Source organism: Microtus ochrogaster, unplaced genomic scaffold (genome assembly GCF_000317375.1).
Source record: "Microtus ochrogaster isolate Prairie Vole_2 unplaced genomic scaffold, MicOch1.0 UNK1, whole genome shotgun sequence".
NCBI classification, from domain to species: domain Eukaryota; kingdom Metazoa; phylum Chordata; class Mammalia; order Rodentia; family Cricetidae; genus Microtus; species Microtus ochrogaster.
The window spans coordinates 13,875,601-13,891,535 of record NW_004949099.1 but is presented as its reverse complement, the minus strand read 5'-3'; the positions used below and the strand labels follow the sequence as shown (position 1 = coordinate 13,891,535).

The 15,935-nt window shown below is 43.7% G+C and overlaps 1 protein-coding gene across 1 annotated transcript in view; it reads left to right on the top strand.

Moving 5' to 3' along the window:
• The window catches only part of Eif4e3 (eukaryotic translation initiation factor 4E family member 3), a 42,634-nt gene that overhangs the window by 17,962 nt on the left and 8,737 nt on the right, over positions 1 to 15,935 (top strand). The window contains exons 3-5 of the mRNA XM_005364939.3: positions 8,687 to 8,781; positions 10,222 to 10,282; positions 13,505 to 13,571. Of these exons, the coding sequence (XP_005364996.1) occupies positions 8,687 to 8,781; positions 10,222 to 10,282; positions 13,505 to 13,571 (223 nt within the window). The remainder of the gene's footprint in view (positions 1 to 8,686; positions 8,782 to 10,221; positions 10,283 to 13,504; positions 13,572 to 15,935) is intronic.

The window sequence follows — 15,935 nt, the reverse complement described above, 5'->3', positions numbered from 1 at the left end:
GTCCAATGTCTGCCTTTTCCACATCTTCTACATAACCCTGAAGGCTGAGTCCTCCTATTTCTGTTATTTCTAGAAGATGCATTATTATTATTATTTATGAAAACAAATTTGACTTGTCCGTAACTTTTGGTAACTCTGCTTTGGTTGTCTTTAGCATCTCAGGAATGGTCCTTGGTGCTTAAGGAATAGCAGGGGCAAGAGCATTTGAGCACATGAGGACAGGCTTTCCTCTTGCTTTCTTTTTTCCCTGACTGTGTGTTTAAATTCCCATAGCATTTATTTAAACACTTGCCTAAGGATTTGTGTCCCCTCCCCATTATGTCTCGATGAAGTTTTAAGAACCACTTGCTATGAATCATGACTTAATATCAGATATAATCTCTTTTATTATGTTGAGGATGTTCTGCAAATCCAACTTTCATAGCAGGGTTGGGGGATGAGTAGGAGAAGATTACTATTCCAGGGAAACTGAGTCACATGATCCAGAATTGCCGTGGAAGCAGCTGCTCATGGACTCTGAGGCCGGAAGTCCCTCTGCTTCTGCGTCAGCTCTGTTTTCCTTTCCCTGTGTGAGAAAAGGAGCAGGAGAGGCATCCAGAGGATCCCATGACCTCTGCCCGGAATACTCGCTGCAGCCACAGGACTTCTCTGCTGAGAGTTAAATTTATCAGCTGCTTTCCTGTCTTCCTTAGAATGTTCCGCTTTTCATTTCAATGTGTTTCCCACTGTTTGAACCTAGACAGGTTTCTCTCATATCTCTGCATCCTCAGTGAGCAAATTCAGAACAGAACATGCCTTCTGAGCTTGCCCAGCCTACACTGGGGCAACGCCAGAGCTCCCCATCCAGTGTGAATATTGCACAGGAGGGCTGGCTTGGAGCACGTGTTTCTCAGCATTGCCTGCCTATAGACTTTTGACTCCACCTCTGGAAGCAGTCTTTTACAGAATCCACCCCAGACCACGGTAGTTCGTGTTATCACCTTCATGAATCGCCTCTCTGGCTTCACCTCTCCTGTGTCCTACCCAGGACATCCCATAGATGACTTAGAACAGGAACTCTGTGTTTCTTCTAAAAGTGGAATTTCTATATCATTCATCATAACCAGACATCTTTGTAAAATATATATATATATATATATGTATGTATTTTAAACTATGTGTGTGTGTGTTTCCCACTAAAGTTGAAAAAATAGTGTAATAGCTGGAGCATATGTGCCTGGGAGATGGCTCAGCAGGTAAAGGCCCCTGTCACCAAGCCTGACCACCTAGGTTCAATCCCCAAAGCCCACATGGTGGAAAGAGAACTAACTCCCACAGTTGTCCTCTGACCTCCAGACCTCCATATGTGGTGGGTGTGGGCACACACAAGTGCATACAAACCACACATACATGTATTATTTTTTATTAAGATAGCAGTGCATGTCCCTTATCTGGAGGTCAGGCTACCTGATTGTGCTGTGCTGTTGAAGGTCATTTAATCAGGGCAGCAGATTGCTTTCCAAAGCCCGAGGAACAAAGACTATTCCATTACAGAGGTTTCCTAAGTCAGGGCTGATGGGGACGATGGGAGAGGTTGGTTCATCACAGGGAAGCCAATGGTGCGTCCTGTCATAGGAGAATCTCGAGCCCCCTTGAAGGAAGAGAGACATCTGACTGGGAAAACAGGACGCGGACTTGAAGCCGATTTTGCTTGTGGCACCGCTCATGCAAACTCAATGTCATTGTAAGAGGGTTCTTCACTCATCATTTCTTTATATTCTGTATGTCTGGTAAATCAACATCTGTAGGCACAACCCAGAACTAGAAACAAGTCAGCTTGCTCATGGTCCTGTGCTTGCTTCTGAGACTAGAGCTCATTGTGTGTGTTAAAGGGGTAGGGGCTAGGAAGTGAATGAGATTTTATATTACAAACTACAAATAATTTAGTCACTTCTGATGTAAAACGTGGAATATTCCAATGTTAAACCTTTTGGGGGTGCCTGTCTGCCTTTTCTCTTTTACCTCTGAGCTGTAGAAGCACCCCGGCACGGGCCAGCTACCCACTACCTTTGGCCCTGCTGTGGCCTCAGGTCCTGATGGCCTCCATACTTACATCCAGACTTTAGGTCCCACTGACTAGCATGGGTCCCATATGCTTTCTAGCAATCTCCTGCTCCAGAGTGTGGAGGGATGGAGGGCAGTTAGGAATGCCTACCTTCACTTTACCTTCCCAGAACAAGAGGAGTTTTGAGGTTGTGGCAATCCCCTGAAGCAAGAATACCCCCTGGTCTAGAGAGATGTTCAGTGGGTAAGAACACTGGCTGCTCTTCCAGAGGACCTGGGTTCAATTCCTAGCACCTACATAGCAGCTCACAACCCTCTGTAACTCCAATTCCAAGGGGATCTGATGTTCTCTTCTGGCTTCTGTGGTCTTTACACTTGTGTGGTACATAGACATACATATAGGCAAAACACCAGTGCACATAAAATAAACCTTAAAGATTATTTTAATAATACAGTTCCCTAGCTGGTGTGCCGTCTTTGCGGTCCTTTCCACCTTCATCAGGAACTTCAGCATTGTGGACCGTGTCCAGAAAAGAGGTGTACACTGCTATGCTTGGGTTTCCCCAGACTCTGGCTTTCCCCCACCTCCTCAAGGCTCAGACTCCACTCTTCTCTCCTCAGCTCAGACTAAGTCAACAAAGCCTTCTGTCTGCAGTGTGATCTTCTACAAACCAGCAGCTCTCTGCTTTCAGCCTGGGGTCTGCTGAGTTCAAAACATCCAGCCAAACAGGCTGAGTTCCTAGCCCTGGCTCTCTCCAGTGTCTTGGACTCGGAAGGTAGGGAGCCCTGGTGACTAGAGATCCGTTTGTTCACTGTCTCCAAACACTTCCCACCATACATGCTGTGACATGGAAGAAAGCCTCACTGATTCCCCTCCCCCCTTTCTCATTCTTTTCTCCTCTCCCCTTTGTTCTCTTCTCCCTTCTCTCCTTTCCTCCCTCCCCCTCCTCCCTCTCTTCCTCTCTCACTTGCTCCCTTCTCTACGGAACTTTCCCTTACTCCTCTTTCCCCCCCTCCCTCTCTTCCTGTTTCCCCCTTTCCTTTATTTCCTTATTTCCTCCTGTATTAGTCAGAGTTCTCTAGAGTAACAGAACATATAAAATGAATCCTCCCCCTCGCTCTCTCTCTCTCTCTCTCTCTCTGTGTGTGTGTGTGTGTGTGTGTGGAGAGGATTTATTGGAATGACTTCCAGGCTACAGTCCAGCTATCCAATAATGACTGGCTGTGAATGGAAAATCCAAGAATCCGGTAGTTGCTCAGTCCACAAGGCCAGATGTCTCAGCTGGTCTTCAGGATATGCTGGTATCCCAAAGAAGTAGATTCTAATGCCAGTGAAAAAATGGGCGAGCTCACAAGGCAAAGAGCAAAAACTTCCTTCTTCCATGCTCATATATGAACTTCTAGCAGAAGGTGTGGCGCAGATTAAACATGTGTTTTCCCACCTCAAAAGTCTGGACTAGAAGTAGATTCACATATTTCAAACCAAGCAAAAAAATCTCTCACAGGTCTACCCTCTATATTTGATGTCCGAACATGTCTTGCATTTTTATGTAGAACTCACACTTGCTTTTAGTGAACTGTTGTTGAATCACCCGAGGAGGTAGCTATGTGGAACTTCTGTGCGTGCAGGGGTGTGGGCTTTTGATGACTGTGTGGCCTTTTCTGAGAAGCAATATCTTAAATCCAGATGTTAGACTTTACTGGACAAGGGTCTGACCTGCCTCCCTTCCTCAAGGAGAGCAACAGTGATGCTGAAAGCCAGTGAGGGACCTGCATGCCAGAGCTGTCCTTCCTCGTTAACTTAGTTCCATCCCAGTGCAGGACACATGCAGGCATACAGCTGGAGTCTCCAAATGCTGACGGAATGAATGGTACCAGCATTGACACCTGTGCTAGCCCTTGGGTAATCGTCTCGCTTTGTGAGGTCGGGGAGCACTTAACCATCATTAAGAAGCATTGTGCTTAGCTGTACTTTAGTGCCCTCTTAAAGGCTGAAGAGGATTAATTATAAACCTGGGGCCTCTGGAAATCCACTTGCAAAGTCGAACCTGTAGTAACATTTCGGTGTTACTGAGACAGTCATCGTGAATCATTAAACTTGCCCTGCGTCAGTCCTTTGCTTCCTGAAGGGAAGAGCAGGGTTCTAGGAGTGTGCATTGCTCATTCCTCCCTCAAGCTCCTTCTCTAGCAGACATACCAACAAGTAGACAACAGAGGAGAGAAGTTTGCCACAACAGGAAGGCAGCTGTTCAGTGCCATGTGCTCTCTAAGTGGGTCCCTTCCCACAGGCCTACCTGGATCGTTTGCTCCCATTGTGCGTTCAAGGACAAACATGCACAGCAATAAACAGCTTCCGAGTTCAGTCCACCATTGCCTCTTGCTAGTCTGTCTTCTTCCTGCCAGATCTGCCAAAGTAAACAAGCTCAGGGATATTCTTGTTTTTATTCTCCCAAGGCTACAACCCTGAACAGGGTCCTTTGGCCTTTTCTCAGTTTTGAGATAAAAGAAATGTGTGCTGTGTGTTGCTCTCTAAGTACTTCAAATGCTATGCAAAAGGTCAGGGCTGTAGAAGACTGGCAGGGATGTTAGGGGAGGAGCTTTGGAAGGGTTGACCTTCAGAGCTGAAGTTTACTGTCAGCAGCATCCTCTTGACTTGTTCTTAGACTGGGCTTTTTGGTTTTGCATCATTTTATCCATGGATTCTGCAGAGATCATTGCCGTGTCATAGCAAGAGTCTTGGGCTAGAGTTACGCACATCACCAAATTATGTGGAGGTAAGGGCATCTGACTGGTTGGAAGACACTGTCAACAGGCATCCCTCCTCTACACATGACTTGTCTGTGACTCCTAAGACCGGAGAAAGATATGCACAAACATATAGTAGTATCGTCAAAGAAGAGGGCTTAGTAGTTTTTAAAAATTAGGGCCTTGGGGATCAAGTTCCAGCTCTGCCTACTCATGGTACCAGCACGGGCAGGGCAGAAGCCAAGGTGTTGAGGAGATTTTATTTTGCGGAAACAGAGAGGGCATCAGCCCCTCCACAGGGACACCAGTCTGGTAGAGGATCTACTGCCACACCATGCTAATTTTGTGATTGCCTAAATTAGCACCATTTAAGAAGAAGACTTCTGAAGTGCATTCCTGCTGATCAGTCTCCCAACACATACTTTATATAAAGCCTTTGATTTTTTTTTTTCCGTCCATCATTACCATCCCTGCCGTTCATCCACCTGTGTGTGTTTGTGCATGTGTATTTATGAAGGCCAGAGGACTGCCTTGGAAAAGACACAGACTTGAAGTCCATATATACTACATTTTGGTACCTTATGGCCTGGCAGCTGAGCTGTTCTCTGATCCCTCTAGGAAGAGCAAGGGAAAGGGGCAGGATCTGATATCCTTCTTCTCGCCTTCCTTTCCACCCTTAGCCCCAGGCAAAGGACTACAGACTTCTTCCTGGCAGAGTCTGCTGTAAGGGAAATGTGGTTTGGTAATCACTCTAAAGGCTCTGCTAAGTACCATGCCTGGAGAGTATCTGTTAGCAAGACCCTTTTCTCTGAGGATGCATGTGTTTTAGAACTGTCTCCACTCTTGAACCTTTGGATCTGACAGAGGTTTATGTGGACATGGGTACATAGGAATATAAACTAAGTATGTGCATTTAAAAATGACTGATAATGGATCATAAGAATATTTATCTTAAAACAATTATTTGGCACATATGTGTGTATATCATTTAAGAGAAAAGCAAATATACATACTAATGAGATGTAAATGCTTAATTTTTATCTAAATGAATACATCTTTGCTGAATATTTGATATTGCAGAACAGAGTTTATTCAACATGTTTCAGAGTTGATAGACATTTGTTTTTAAAATAATGCTGAGAATGCCACTTTACATAAACATGTACTACAAAATGGAAAAAGTGTTGTTTTTTAAGATTTATTTGTTTATTATGCATACAGTTGGTGTGGGAGGTCCTTCTGTCTATGTGTTGCTTTTATTGGTTAATGAATAAAGAACTGCTTTAAGTCTATGGCAGGGAAGAACAGAACTAGGCAGGGAAAGTTAGGCTGTGTGCTGGGAGAAAGAAGGGCAAAGTCAGAGACACCATAGAACCACCACCAGAGTCAGACATGCTGAAACTTTGCCGGTAAGCCACTGCCACGTGGCGATACAGAGATTAATGGAGATAGCAGTGATTTAAATAATAAGGTTTCTGTGTAGTTATTTGGGGGCTGAGCAGCTGGGAACTAACTAGCGGCTTCCTTCAACATACGGTATTCTTCTTGCAAGTATGCTTGCACTCCAAAAGAGGGCACCAGATCTCATTCTAGATGGTTGTGAACCACCATGTGGTTGCTGGAAATTGAACTCAAAGACCTCTGGAAGAGCAACCAGTACTCTTAGCTGCTGAGCCATCTCTCCAGCCTGGCAAAAGTGTTTTCACAACCATTTCAAAGTCATAGGAATTGCTGTCCTAATCCCAAGCCAAAATTCATTTTTTTTTCAGTGAAATGCAAGCAAGCAACTCAAACAGCAGTTTTAAAAAAAACAACACATTCTAAAACATTTTTTATTTCTGTGTATGCATTGTTTTGTCTTTGTGTATATCATTTGTGTGCCTGGTGTCCACAGAGGTCAGAGGAGTGCTGTGGGACAATGCTCTTGTACACTATAAAGATTTGTCACTCATACTGGTTTAATAAGATGCTGTTTGGCCAGTAGCCAGACAGAAAGTATAGGCAGGGTAACCAGACTAGGGGAATTCTGGGAAGAGAGTCAGTCACCAGTCACCAGCCAAATGCAGAGGAAGCAAGATGAGATTGCTGCGCTGAGAAAAGGTACCAAGCCATGTGGCTAAAGAAACAAGAATTATGGGTTAACTTAAGTTGTATGAGCCAGTTAATAATAAGTCTGAGCTAATAGGCCAATCAGTATTTTATTAAATCAATAGGCTAATAGGCCAATCAGTATTTTATTAAATCAATACGAATGACAAATCTTTATAGTTTGTAAGAGCATTCTCCCACAGCAGAGGAGGGCATTGAATTTTCTAGATCTAAAGTTATAGATGGTTGTGAGCTGTCATGTAGGTGCTGGGAATTGAACCTGGGTCCTCTGTAAAATCAACAAGTCCTCTTAACTACTGAACTTTCTCTCTCTCTCTAGCCCTCAAACCAAACGTTCCAATACAATACAATCCTAATATCTACCAACTTGATACTTACATGCTGAGGAATAATGGTAGGGAAGGGTTAAAAGTCATGATATTCTGTAATTGAACATTATGCTTCTACCGGAACAGAATAATAGTTCATATGTGATGGCATACAGTCTTCCCAAATCTGAGTGGAGGTAATCCAGGCTTGCTCATTAGTATTGCATTTTGTGACAGAAAGCCCAGTGCAGAGTGCACATGTCGTGTGTTCAGAAACAAGACTGTAGCGAAGTTATGTGATCAGCACAGGCAAATCCTCTAAGAAACACCCCAGACTGATTACTCATTTAATTTTGAATTAATTTTTTTTTTGCTGCTTATTAGAAACCTTATCCTGTTACCAGTATCTTTGCAACCCCATTTGAGGTCATGACCCACAGTTTCAGAAGCCGAGTTTTACAGGGTCAACTTATATATGAAGAGTCTCCATTGATGATGAAATTAGAACTCATGATGATCTTTTAATTTGTTTTATATGTGCGTACATGTGTACGCCTGCCTGTCTGGTTATGTACCATGTGTGTTCACATTTCCACGGAGGTCAGAAGAGGGCATCAGAATTCCTGGAACTGGAGTCACAGGTGGCTGTGAGCCACCTGATGTGAGTTCTGAGAACAGAACCCAGGTCCTGTGCAAGAATAGCAAGTGTTCTTCACCACTGAGCCATCTCGCCAACCCCCGATGAAGGTCTTAGAGTAAGATCATGTTGAAATGGAGAGCACAAATTCTTTCTGTAATCTTTCTAATCAAATCTTCAAAAACAAAAGATCTAGGCTCCATATATTTTAAGGTTAGTGAATCAACATATCCATCTCACGTGCTCTTGTTACAAGAGCAGCTGAAATCTACATTTTTAACACAAGAATTCCTACTAGAAAAGAACTTTTATTAGCGTCAGTCCTTGAGGCTATAGAGATGGTTCAGTCATTAACAGCACTTGTTACTCCTGCAGTGGACCCAAGTTCCGTTCCTACACGCACATGATGATTCACAATGTCAGTCCCAGGAGATCTGACATTGACTTCTGATCGCTGCAGGCACCAGGAATACACATGGTGCACATACATACATGTGAGCAGAAGAGTCATAGCACATAAAATAAAAGAATCTGAGAAAAATAACTCCACTCCTGGCATTGTACATTGCTGTTTTTCTGGTTTTATGGTCCGTGTTGCTTAGGAGTACTTCCTTCATAACTATAGCTTTCTAAAAAAAAAAAATAGAACCTAGCCTAACATCTGGAAGGAACAATGTTTTAATGTTCCGCATTAAAAATTTCAAAGAGCTAATGAGAAAACGTCCACTCCAAATGGCTAGGACTTAATGAGAATCAATATTTTTCTTTAACACATTAATTATATAATGTACTGACATTGTTAGTCAATACTAGGTATATTAAATAAAGTGTTTTTCTTTTAAAGATATTCTGGAGCGTATACAATAACATCCCTCCTGTGACCAGCTTGTCTTTGAGATGTAGTTATCACTTAATGAGAGGAGAGCGGCGACCACTTTGGTAAGTGTCAGTGGTTCACCTGGAGGTCAAGGTGGGCGGGAAATAGCTGGGCACCCTCATGAGGACTCTTTTCCCCTGTGGCGTGCCTCATAACAGAAGTGTGCCCTGTTTATCAAGTCCCAGGCTCTCAGAGGAGCCTGATGTAGCTTCCTTAATTGCTTGGTGTAGTAGTGAGGGCATTTGGACAGTTAATTCATCCAGGCTGGGGCCTCTAACACCAGTAAATCTTTATATCCTTTAACCTTTCACAGTTACTTACTCATAAGTAACAAAATTCTGTTTCAGTTCATTTCTCAGTGAATGATAGAAATGTAAATCGAACAAAAGCAAAGTGGAATTTTGTGGGAGCCTGTGACTGAGAAGTCCACGGTTAGGGCTGCTGTTCCACACATCTGGCTTTCCATGTTTCGTCTGGACTCTGACACTCTCCATGAAGACCCTTTGCTCTTTCAATGTTGGCTGCGTTTTCAGTCAGGCTTTCCTGCTTCTGGGAAAATAGATCTCTCAAGTTCCAGGCATTTTAAGCACTGGGGTTGAACCTAGAGCCTTGCAGCATGTGTTAGGCAAGCACCCTACCATTGAAATACAGCCACATCCTTGCCCCCCGCCCCAGCCCCCTTTTTGAAGATAAGGTCTGACAGAGTTGCCCAAACTGGTCTTGAACTCACTTTGTAATAATGCTAAGCCTTGCACTTACCATTCTTCTCCTTCTAAATAGCTGGGGTGACAGACCTGTACCACAGTCCTGCTAGCATGAGCTGTGATATATGTGCTTCAAGTTTATCAGTGTCCGCATTCTCCAAGCACAATAAAATCTAGGGCGCACCACCACCGGCTCCCCACTCACTGTGGATCAGCTCTCCATCCCTGGCCAATCATGAAATGAGGAAGAAACGGTCTCATGAGCAAACCTGGGATGCTAGTGTGTCTTTAAAGCTAACATATGGGATCAGTCCTGCCAGAGGCCTCTTACAGGGAAATTGGGATGCTTTTCCTAGACAGGAAGTGTCTATCAAACCATGGTCCGCCACAGCAACACTTAGTAAAGCTGTGACGCAAGTTTCCATGTGAATTAAATGAGACAATAATAGGAATGTGCTCTAGAATGTGTAGATCTTCACACCTGCAAAGCTGATACATCAGTTGTCAATCCCCAGGGAGTCAAGGAGGCCCTGGGTACCATCTCCTTGAGAATGAGAACCTTGTATCCCTGCACCCACCTTTGTCTCCGGCACAGTTCATTCCATGTTGCTCCCTCTCTTATCTCCATTCCCTTCCTTTTCATCCTTCTGCTTTTGTTCTCAATCATAAGGCTGGTGAATATTTACTAAAAACTACCTGTGCACTTTTGTTTTTCCTATCAGCTGTTGTTAAACTAAATGGAAAAGGCAATACCCCCTCGTCATGGAGTGAAACATTAAATGTTGTTCTTTGATGTAGGGAGGAGGAAAGTAATGCAAAGGGTGGCGTGTGGAAGATGAAAGTCCCCAAGGACGGCACGGTAGGTCTCTACTGAGCATCTCCAGAACTGTCTTGGCATGGGGTGGAGCATGTTGGGCTTCAGAGAACCTGTCCAGATGTCTCCTGGCAGCCCTAAGTTGAGAAATTCATTTCTAACATTGGTTATGGTCACTTAATAGTGTCACCTTAAAGATGTCTAATTGAAAAAGCCGATATTGTGGTGCACACCTTTAACCTCAGCACTTGGGAAGCAGAGGCAAGCAGATCTCTATGAGTTGGAGGCCAAGCCTGGTCTAAGGAGTAAGATCTAGGACAGCCAGGGCTACACAGAGAAACCCTGCCTCAAAAAAAAAAAAAAAAAAAAAAAAAAAAGAAAGAAAGAAAGAAAGAAAGAAAGAGATAAAGATAAAGAAAGGAAGAAAGAAAGAAAATGTGTAATTGTGACTCTACAGAAATCATGCAGTGGCATCCCTGTATTGTGTAGCCATCAAGGTCTAGAGCCTGTAAACTTTAGGGCAAAGCCAAAGGTCTTCATGGTAGCTGTTTCCTCATTAGGCATGCCTATATGCAAGCTGGTCTTCCACAGGAGATCAGGATCCTTCCCACCAAAGGCTCTGTCTTCTTAACTAGAGACAGAAACACCTCCAGAAGGACCATGGCTTGAAAAATGGGATACCTTAAGGGCTCCTCATTTCATGGGGATTCATGGAGCTGGACAAGCTTCGGCAGTTTAGGTTCCCCAGGAGTGGGCTTGGTACTGAAACGTGAGCATAGGCCTTAAAAATTAGCTTACACAGCCCTGGGAAAATACAAACTCCTTTGAAAAGAGACAAAATAAATTATTTGGTCACAGAAGTGCATCCCTGTGATCCCAAAAGCTGAAAATAGAGGCAGGAGAATTATGAGTTCAGGTCTTACCTATGCTGTTCAGTGAGACTCTGTGTAGAAAACAAACAAAAATATAAAAAGCAAAAATGGGTGGAGGGTTTGCAGGTCAGTTGGTACAGTGCTTGCCGTGGAAGCATAGGGACCTGGGTTCCAATCCCCAGAAGCCATATAAAAAAGCTGGTTTGGCTGTGAACATCTGATACCCAGTGCTGGGAGGCAGAAACAGGAAGATTTTTGGGATTTTCCAGCCAGCTGGTCTAGCCAAAACAGTGACCTTCAGTTCAATGGAAAGATCCTTACCCAGTGCACTCCTTTAATCCCAGCACTCAGGAGGCAGAGGCAGGTGGATCTCTGAATTCGAGGCCAGACTGGTCTATAAAGCAATCAGGACAGTTATACAGAGAAACTCTGTCTCAAAAAAAAAAAAAAAGCAAAAAAACAAACAAACAAACAAAAAAAAGATCTTTATTCTCAAAAAATAAGGTGGAGACATGATTGAGGAAGACACCAGAAATCAACCTCTGGCTACCACATATCCCTACACACACACACACACACACACACACACACACACACACACACTCAATAAATACATAAGGAAGAACAATCATTAGAAATATGGACAGAAGGGCGATTTTTTTTCTAGTTTCTTCCATGTGATTATGTTCAAAGAATTACAATGCTTCTGTGAGACCCCTCACATGTACAGGAGTCATCTCCCCATGAGCACACAATTGAAGTTACAACCAAACTTGCTGGGCGGGGCTGCAGACCTGGTTGTTACATGACAAACATGAAATACACCAGAGCGGCTAAGCAGGAGCCAGACAAGGTGTATGAACCTCTCTGCCCTGCTAAGAGAGAGCAGGCAGAAAATAGGAAGGAGCGAGATGCTCTTAGACGTTCTTCAGTTTCACTAAGCATGCTTCCCGCCTTTCATGTGTGTTACTGCACTTATTTTCTTGCTTACTTTTGAGGCAATGGAGAGCCACCCTGGGGCTTTACATGTATGTGTCTTATTTGGAATTAGACTAGGAATCAACCTAGACTTGGAACTCTAGTGGAAGCCATCATGATGCCCACACCCATAGAATAGTCCTGTTCCCCCTTGCCAGCTCACTAGGCTAAATTTAGGCATCGATGCACCTTCTTGCCTTGGCTCTTATGTTTCAGTCCCCCACTGGAAGTCTGGAAGGCTCCAGCTGCCTTTGTTCAAAACAGAAGCATGAAGGCTCCCTTGCCTTGCTCTCCTCTCACTCCAGCTTCATCACCCATGGAGCTCAAGATCAAAGTTGGACAGATGGGAGAAGGGAAGGGCTAGGAAAGAAGACATAAGCCTTCCTAGGAGTAAGGGTTCACCTGCAGCTCCCTAGTTAAATGCTGTTGCCTTGATTAAAATATAAGCAGCTGCTGCAAGCTCATTAGAATGTAATAATAAGCATTGTTACAGTTAATGAGTCCTGTGCGCCTGGCATATGATGCATGCAGCTGTTTATGGTGCAGTCTTAAATCCTGAGCCCTCTTGATGCAGCTATTGATATGTTATACTTGCAACAGCCTTATGAGGTCAGTCCTGTTGTTATTCCCTCCAAGATGAAAGCTAGAGAAGCTAATGGCCTGCCCAGGTCACAAGGAGTAAAGTGAGCAGTTTCTCCATTCAGATTGGACTCTGGGAGGCCTCCAAGTCTAGGAACCATGGCAAGGGGAACCTAGGTTTTTTTTTTCCAGGGAAAATTTAGGAAAGCCATTGTACCTCCAACATCCTGTGAGTGCATTCTATCTACTTGACAGCATTAGTACATATCCCATAGAAGGAGCTCTGGTGCTTCTTACTGGCAGGAGGCAGAAAGGCATGCAGGCTAAGCATCACTTCCAGGGAAATTGTGTGTGTACAATAGTACATAAATTTATCACTCTGTGCAAACAACCTGTCAGCATGAAATGGAATTGTTCACATCTCTAGCATTCAGTAAGTAACAATGTTTCTTAACATTCTTGACTTGAGTAACATCTTAAGTGGTAACATTTTAAGTACTCCATCAACTGAAATCCAGAAACAAAGAGAAGGATTTTACTAATGGTTCTCAAATGTAATGGGTTGGTGCACTGAATGAGTAAGAGTTAAAGACTTCAGAAAATGAGGTGAGTCGAAGGTTTATGCCCCCCCCAGTTCTGTTGGAGTTGATGGGGGCTTCACTAGCAGTTAAGGCCCTGGGCCGCTTCGGCTCTCATACCTGTATGATGGCACATACTCACTTTGATCTGGGGGTGTCTGTAGGTTCCAAGTGTGGGTGGGGAACCTGTGTTTCTTTAACACCTGATGATAACTGCCTAAACATTGTCTTGTTTTTATTTTTGTTCTCTCCTACCTCAGTCCACAGTTTGGAAAGAATTGTTGTTAGCAACCATTGGGGAGCAATTCACAGACTGCGTGGCAGCAGGTAAGAAGGCCACAGCCCAGTTACCCACACTCTGGTATGCTTGGTTCATGTTTGTTACTCACAGACCTTTGTCTTTCTACCTGCCTGCAAGGTGTTGGTTTTGTAGCTGTGATGTCATTTAGACTTGTTCCTGTGGCGTGGTGTTTGGTGTGAGATGTGTGTCTTTAAGCACCTTGTGCATGTTTACATGTGTGTACAGTCAGCCCTTCCCATCCTCAGATCTTGCATCCATAGAATCACAGATCAGAAACAGTATAGAGCATGAAGAGGGTCTGAACTAAACACACACATACATTTGCCCTTATTCAAGGAACAGTACAGTGCAAGCAACTTGCACAGCATTTGTGTTAAGGGTTACAAGTAAAAGAGAAATGTTTGAAAATCAGTGTGAGCTGGTGGTATAGCTTTGTGGTAGAACACCCACCTGGTGTGCAAAAAACAAACTGTTGCAAAATAAATACCTAAATAAATACTTTGTGAAAATATTATGTGCAAATATAAGGGACTTAAGCATCCATGGTATGGAGGGGCTCTAGAACTTATTGTTCATAAATACCAAGGGCTGAATATATATTACATCTATAGAAACACATGTGAATATATATATCTTTGTCAGTGGGCCAGCATGAGTAGTAGATTTCCTGTAGCTGCCTCATCTCCTGGAGGGGAAAAGTGTCTGCCATGCCCAGTGGGATCTGTGGGTGGATAGGAACAGCCCCTTCCTTCTCTCTCACTTTATTTCTTTCCCTTGTTCTCCTGGCTCTGCTCAGAGAGGCGGACCCTGGGGGACAAAGATGTCTCACCTTTCCTGCCCACAATCTCCCAGCTAAGGCTGAAACAAGAGCTTCAGGAACTCGCCTTTGGAGAAGGCTTTGACAAGGCTTTCATAGAGCCCCTCTGAGAGCAGTGGGGTGTGTGTGTGTGTGTGTGTGTGTGTGTGTGTGTGTGTGTGTGTGTGTGTTAGGGCTGGAACCGTGGACCTTATGCACTCGCCATGAGCTCTCACACCTCCTTCCCTCTGCGAGCCATCTTAGTTCACCATTGAGAGGGACTGCTTATGTTGTGATCGCTTTCCTCCTTTGGGCACTTCTACCCAAAACTTCTGGGGGTATGTTTAAAGTAAAGATTTGTGGGGCTTTTTATTTTGTTTTGTTTTTGTTGTTGATTTTAGGGTTTGTTGTTGTTGTTTGTTTTGTTTTTCATTTTTCTTCCATGCTGCTTTTGGTTCTGGGTTTTATCTGCTTCATTTGCTGTTTTGTTATTGTTTTTTGTTTGTTTAAGTAAACTGGCGTGGATCAGTTTACACCCAGACTTAGGCTGTCTCTGAGAGCTCTTATCACCTTGAAGGTCCCATGACCAATCTCACACTTACCTCATGGGGGTGGGGGCAGTGCTCAGCCATTCCGCCTTTCTGTACTGCCTTTCACGCCACTTTTACTCACTTCAGACAGATTGTGTGTTACGACGAAATGGTTTTACCAGTTCAGGTTTCTTTTGTTCCAGTGGAGCAAAGCTAACAACTTTGTTCTGCACATCCCAAAGCACACCCTGTGTGTAGTTATAAAGACAGAAGTCCCTGTAAGTAATAGGAAATACCCAGTAGTGAGCAAAGAAGGCCAGTTCTTCTGCAGCTGACTAGAAAGGAGGGCACTATTAACTGTTAACCTTCAGCACGTCTACTAACCAACTCTATCTGTTGAAGCTTCCAGCCCATCTTCCTCAGCCTCACTTCTAGAGCATCTTTAAACCATGACTCCTCCAGTCTCACTGTCTTCTGCTGCCAGGGCTCTGTCACCATCCAGGTGTCACTAGCTGGTTCTCCTTGTGAACTTTATGTATTTCACTATGGAGTTGCCTTCTCCTAAGAGCCCGGGCTTTTGACAACACTGTTTGCAAAAACGTTCTTCCTGTTTGTCAGAAGCCACGCCAGACTGAAATAATGACCATTTGCCCTGTTTGGCATCTGCTGATTACTTCACCCACTGCCAGCAGTTTAGGAAAGGATAATCCCAAAGGATTGGGGACACTCACATCTCCCCTCCAAACTGGGTTCTTGCTGTCCTGGCCCTTCTTGAGAGTGAAATGCTGGATCACCTCTTTCTTTGTGTATTAATTTTATTTTCACATGAAATTTATCAAGCTCTGACAACTATATTATTTTAAATCAATGAACACAACAGGAACAGTACTTTTCTTGGTGACATGAGAGTCAGAGGTTGCTCATGAGCAGATGTAGTCCTGCTTTTGTTTTTACTTATGTTTGAATGTGATGAGTTTGCAGAAAAATCCCAGCATTATAGCTGTGGAGCTTGGCAATCATGCCAGCTTAGAGAGTTTTATATATTAAGTTTTATATATTAAGAA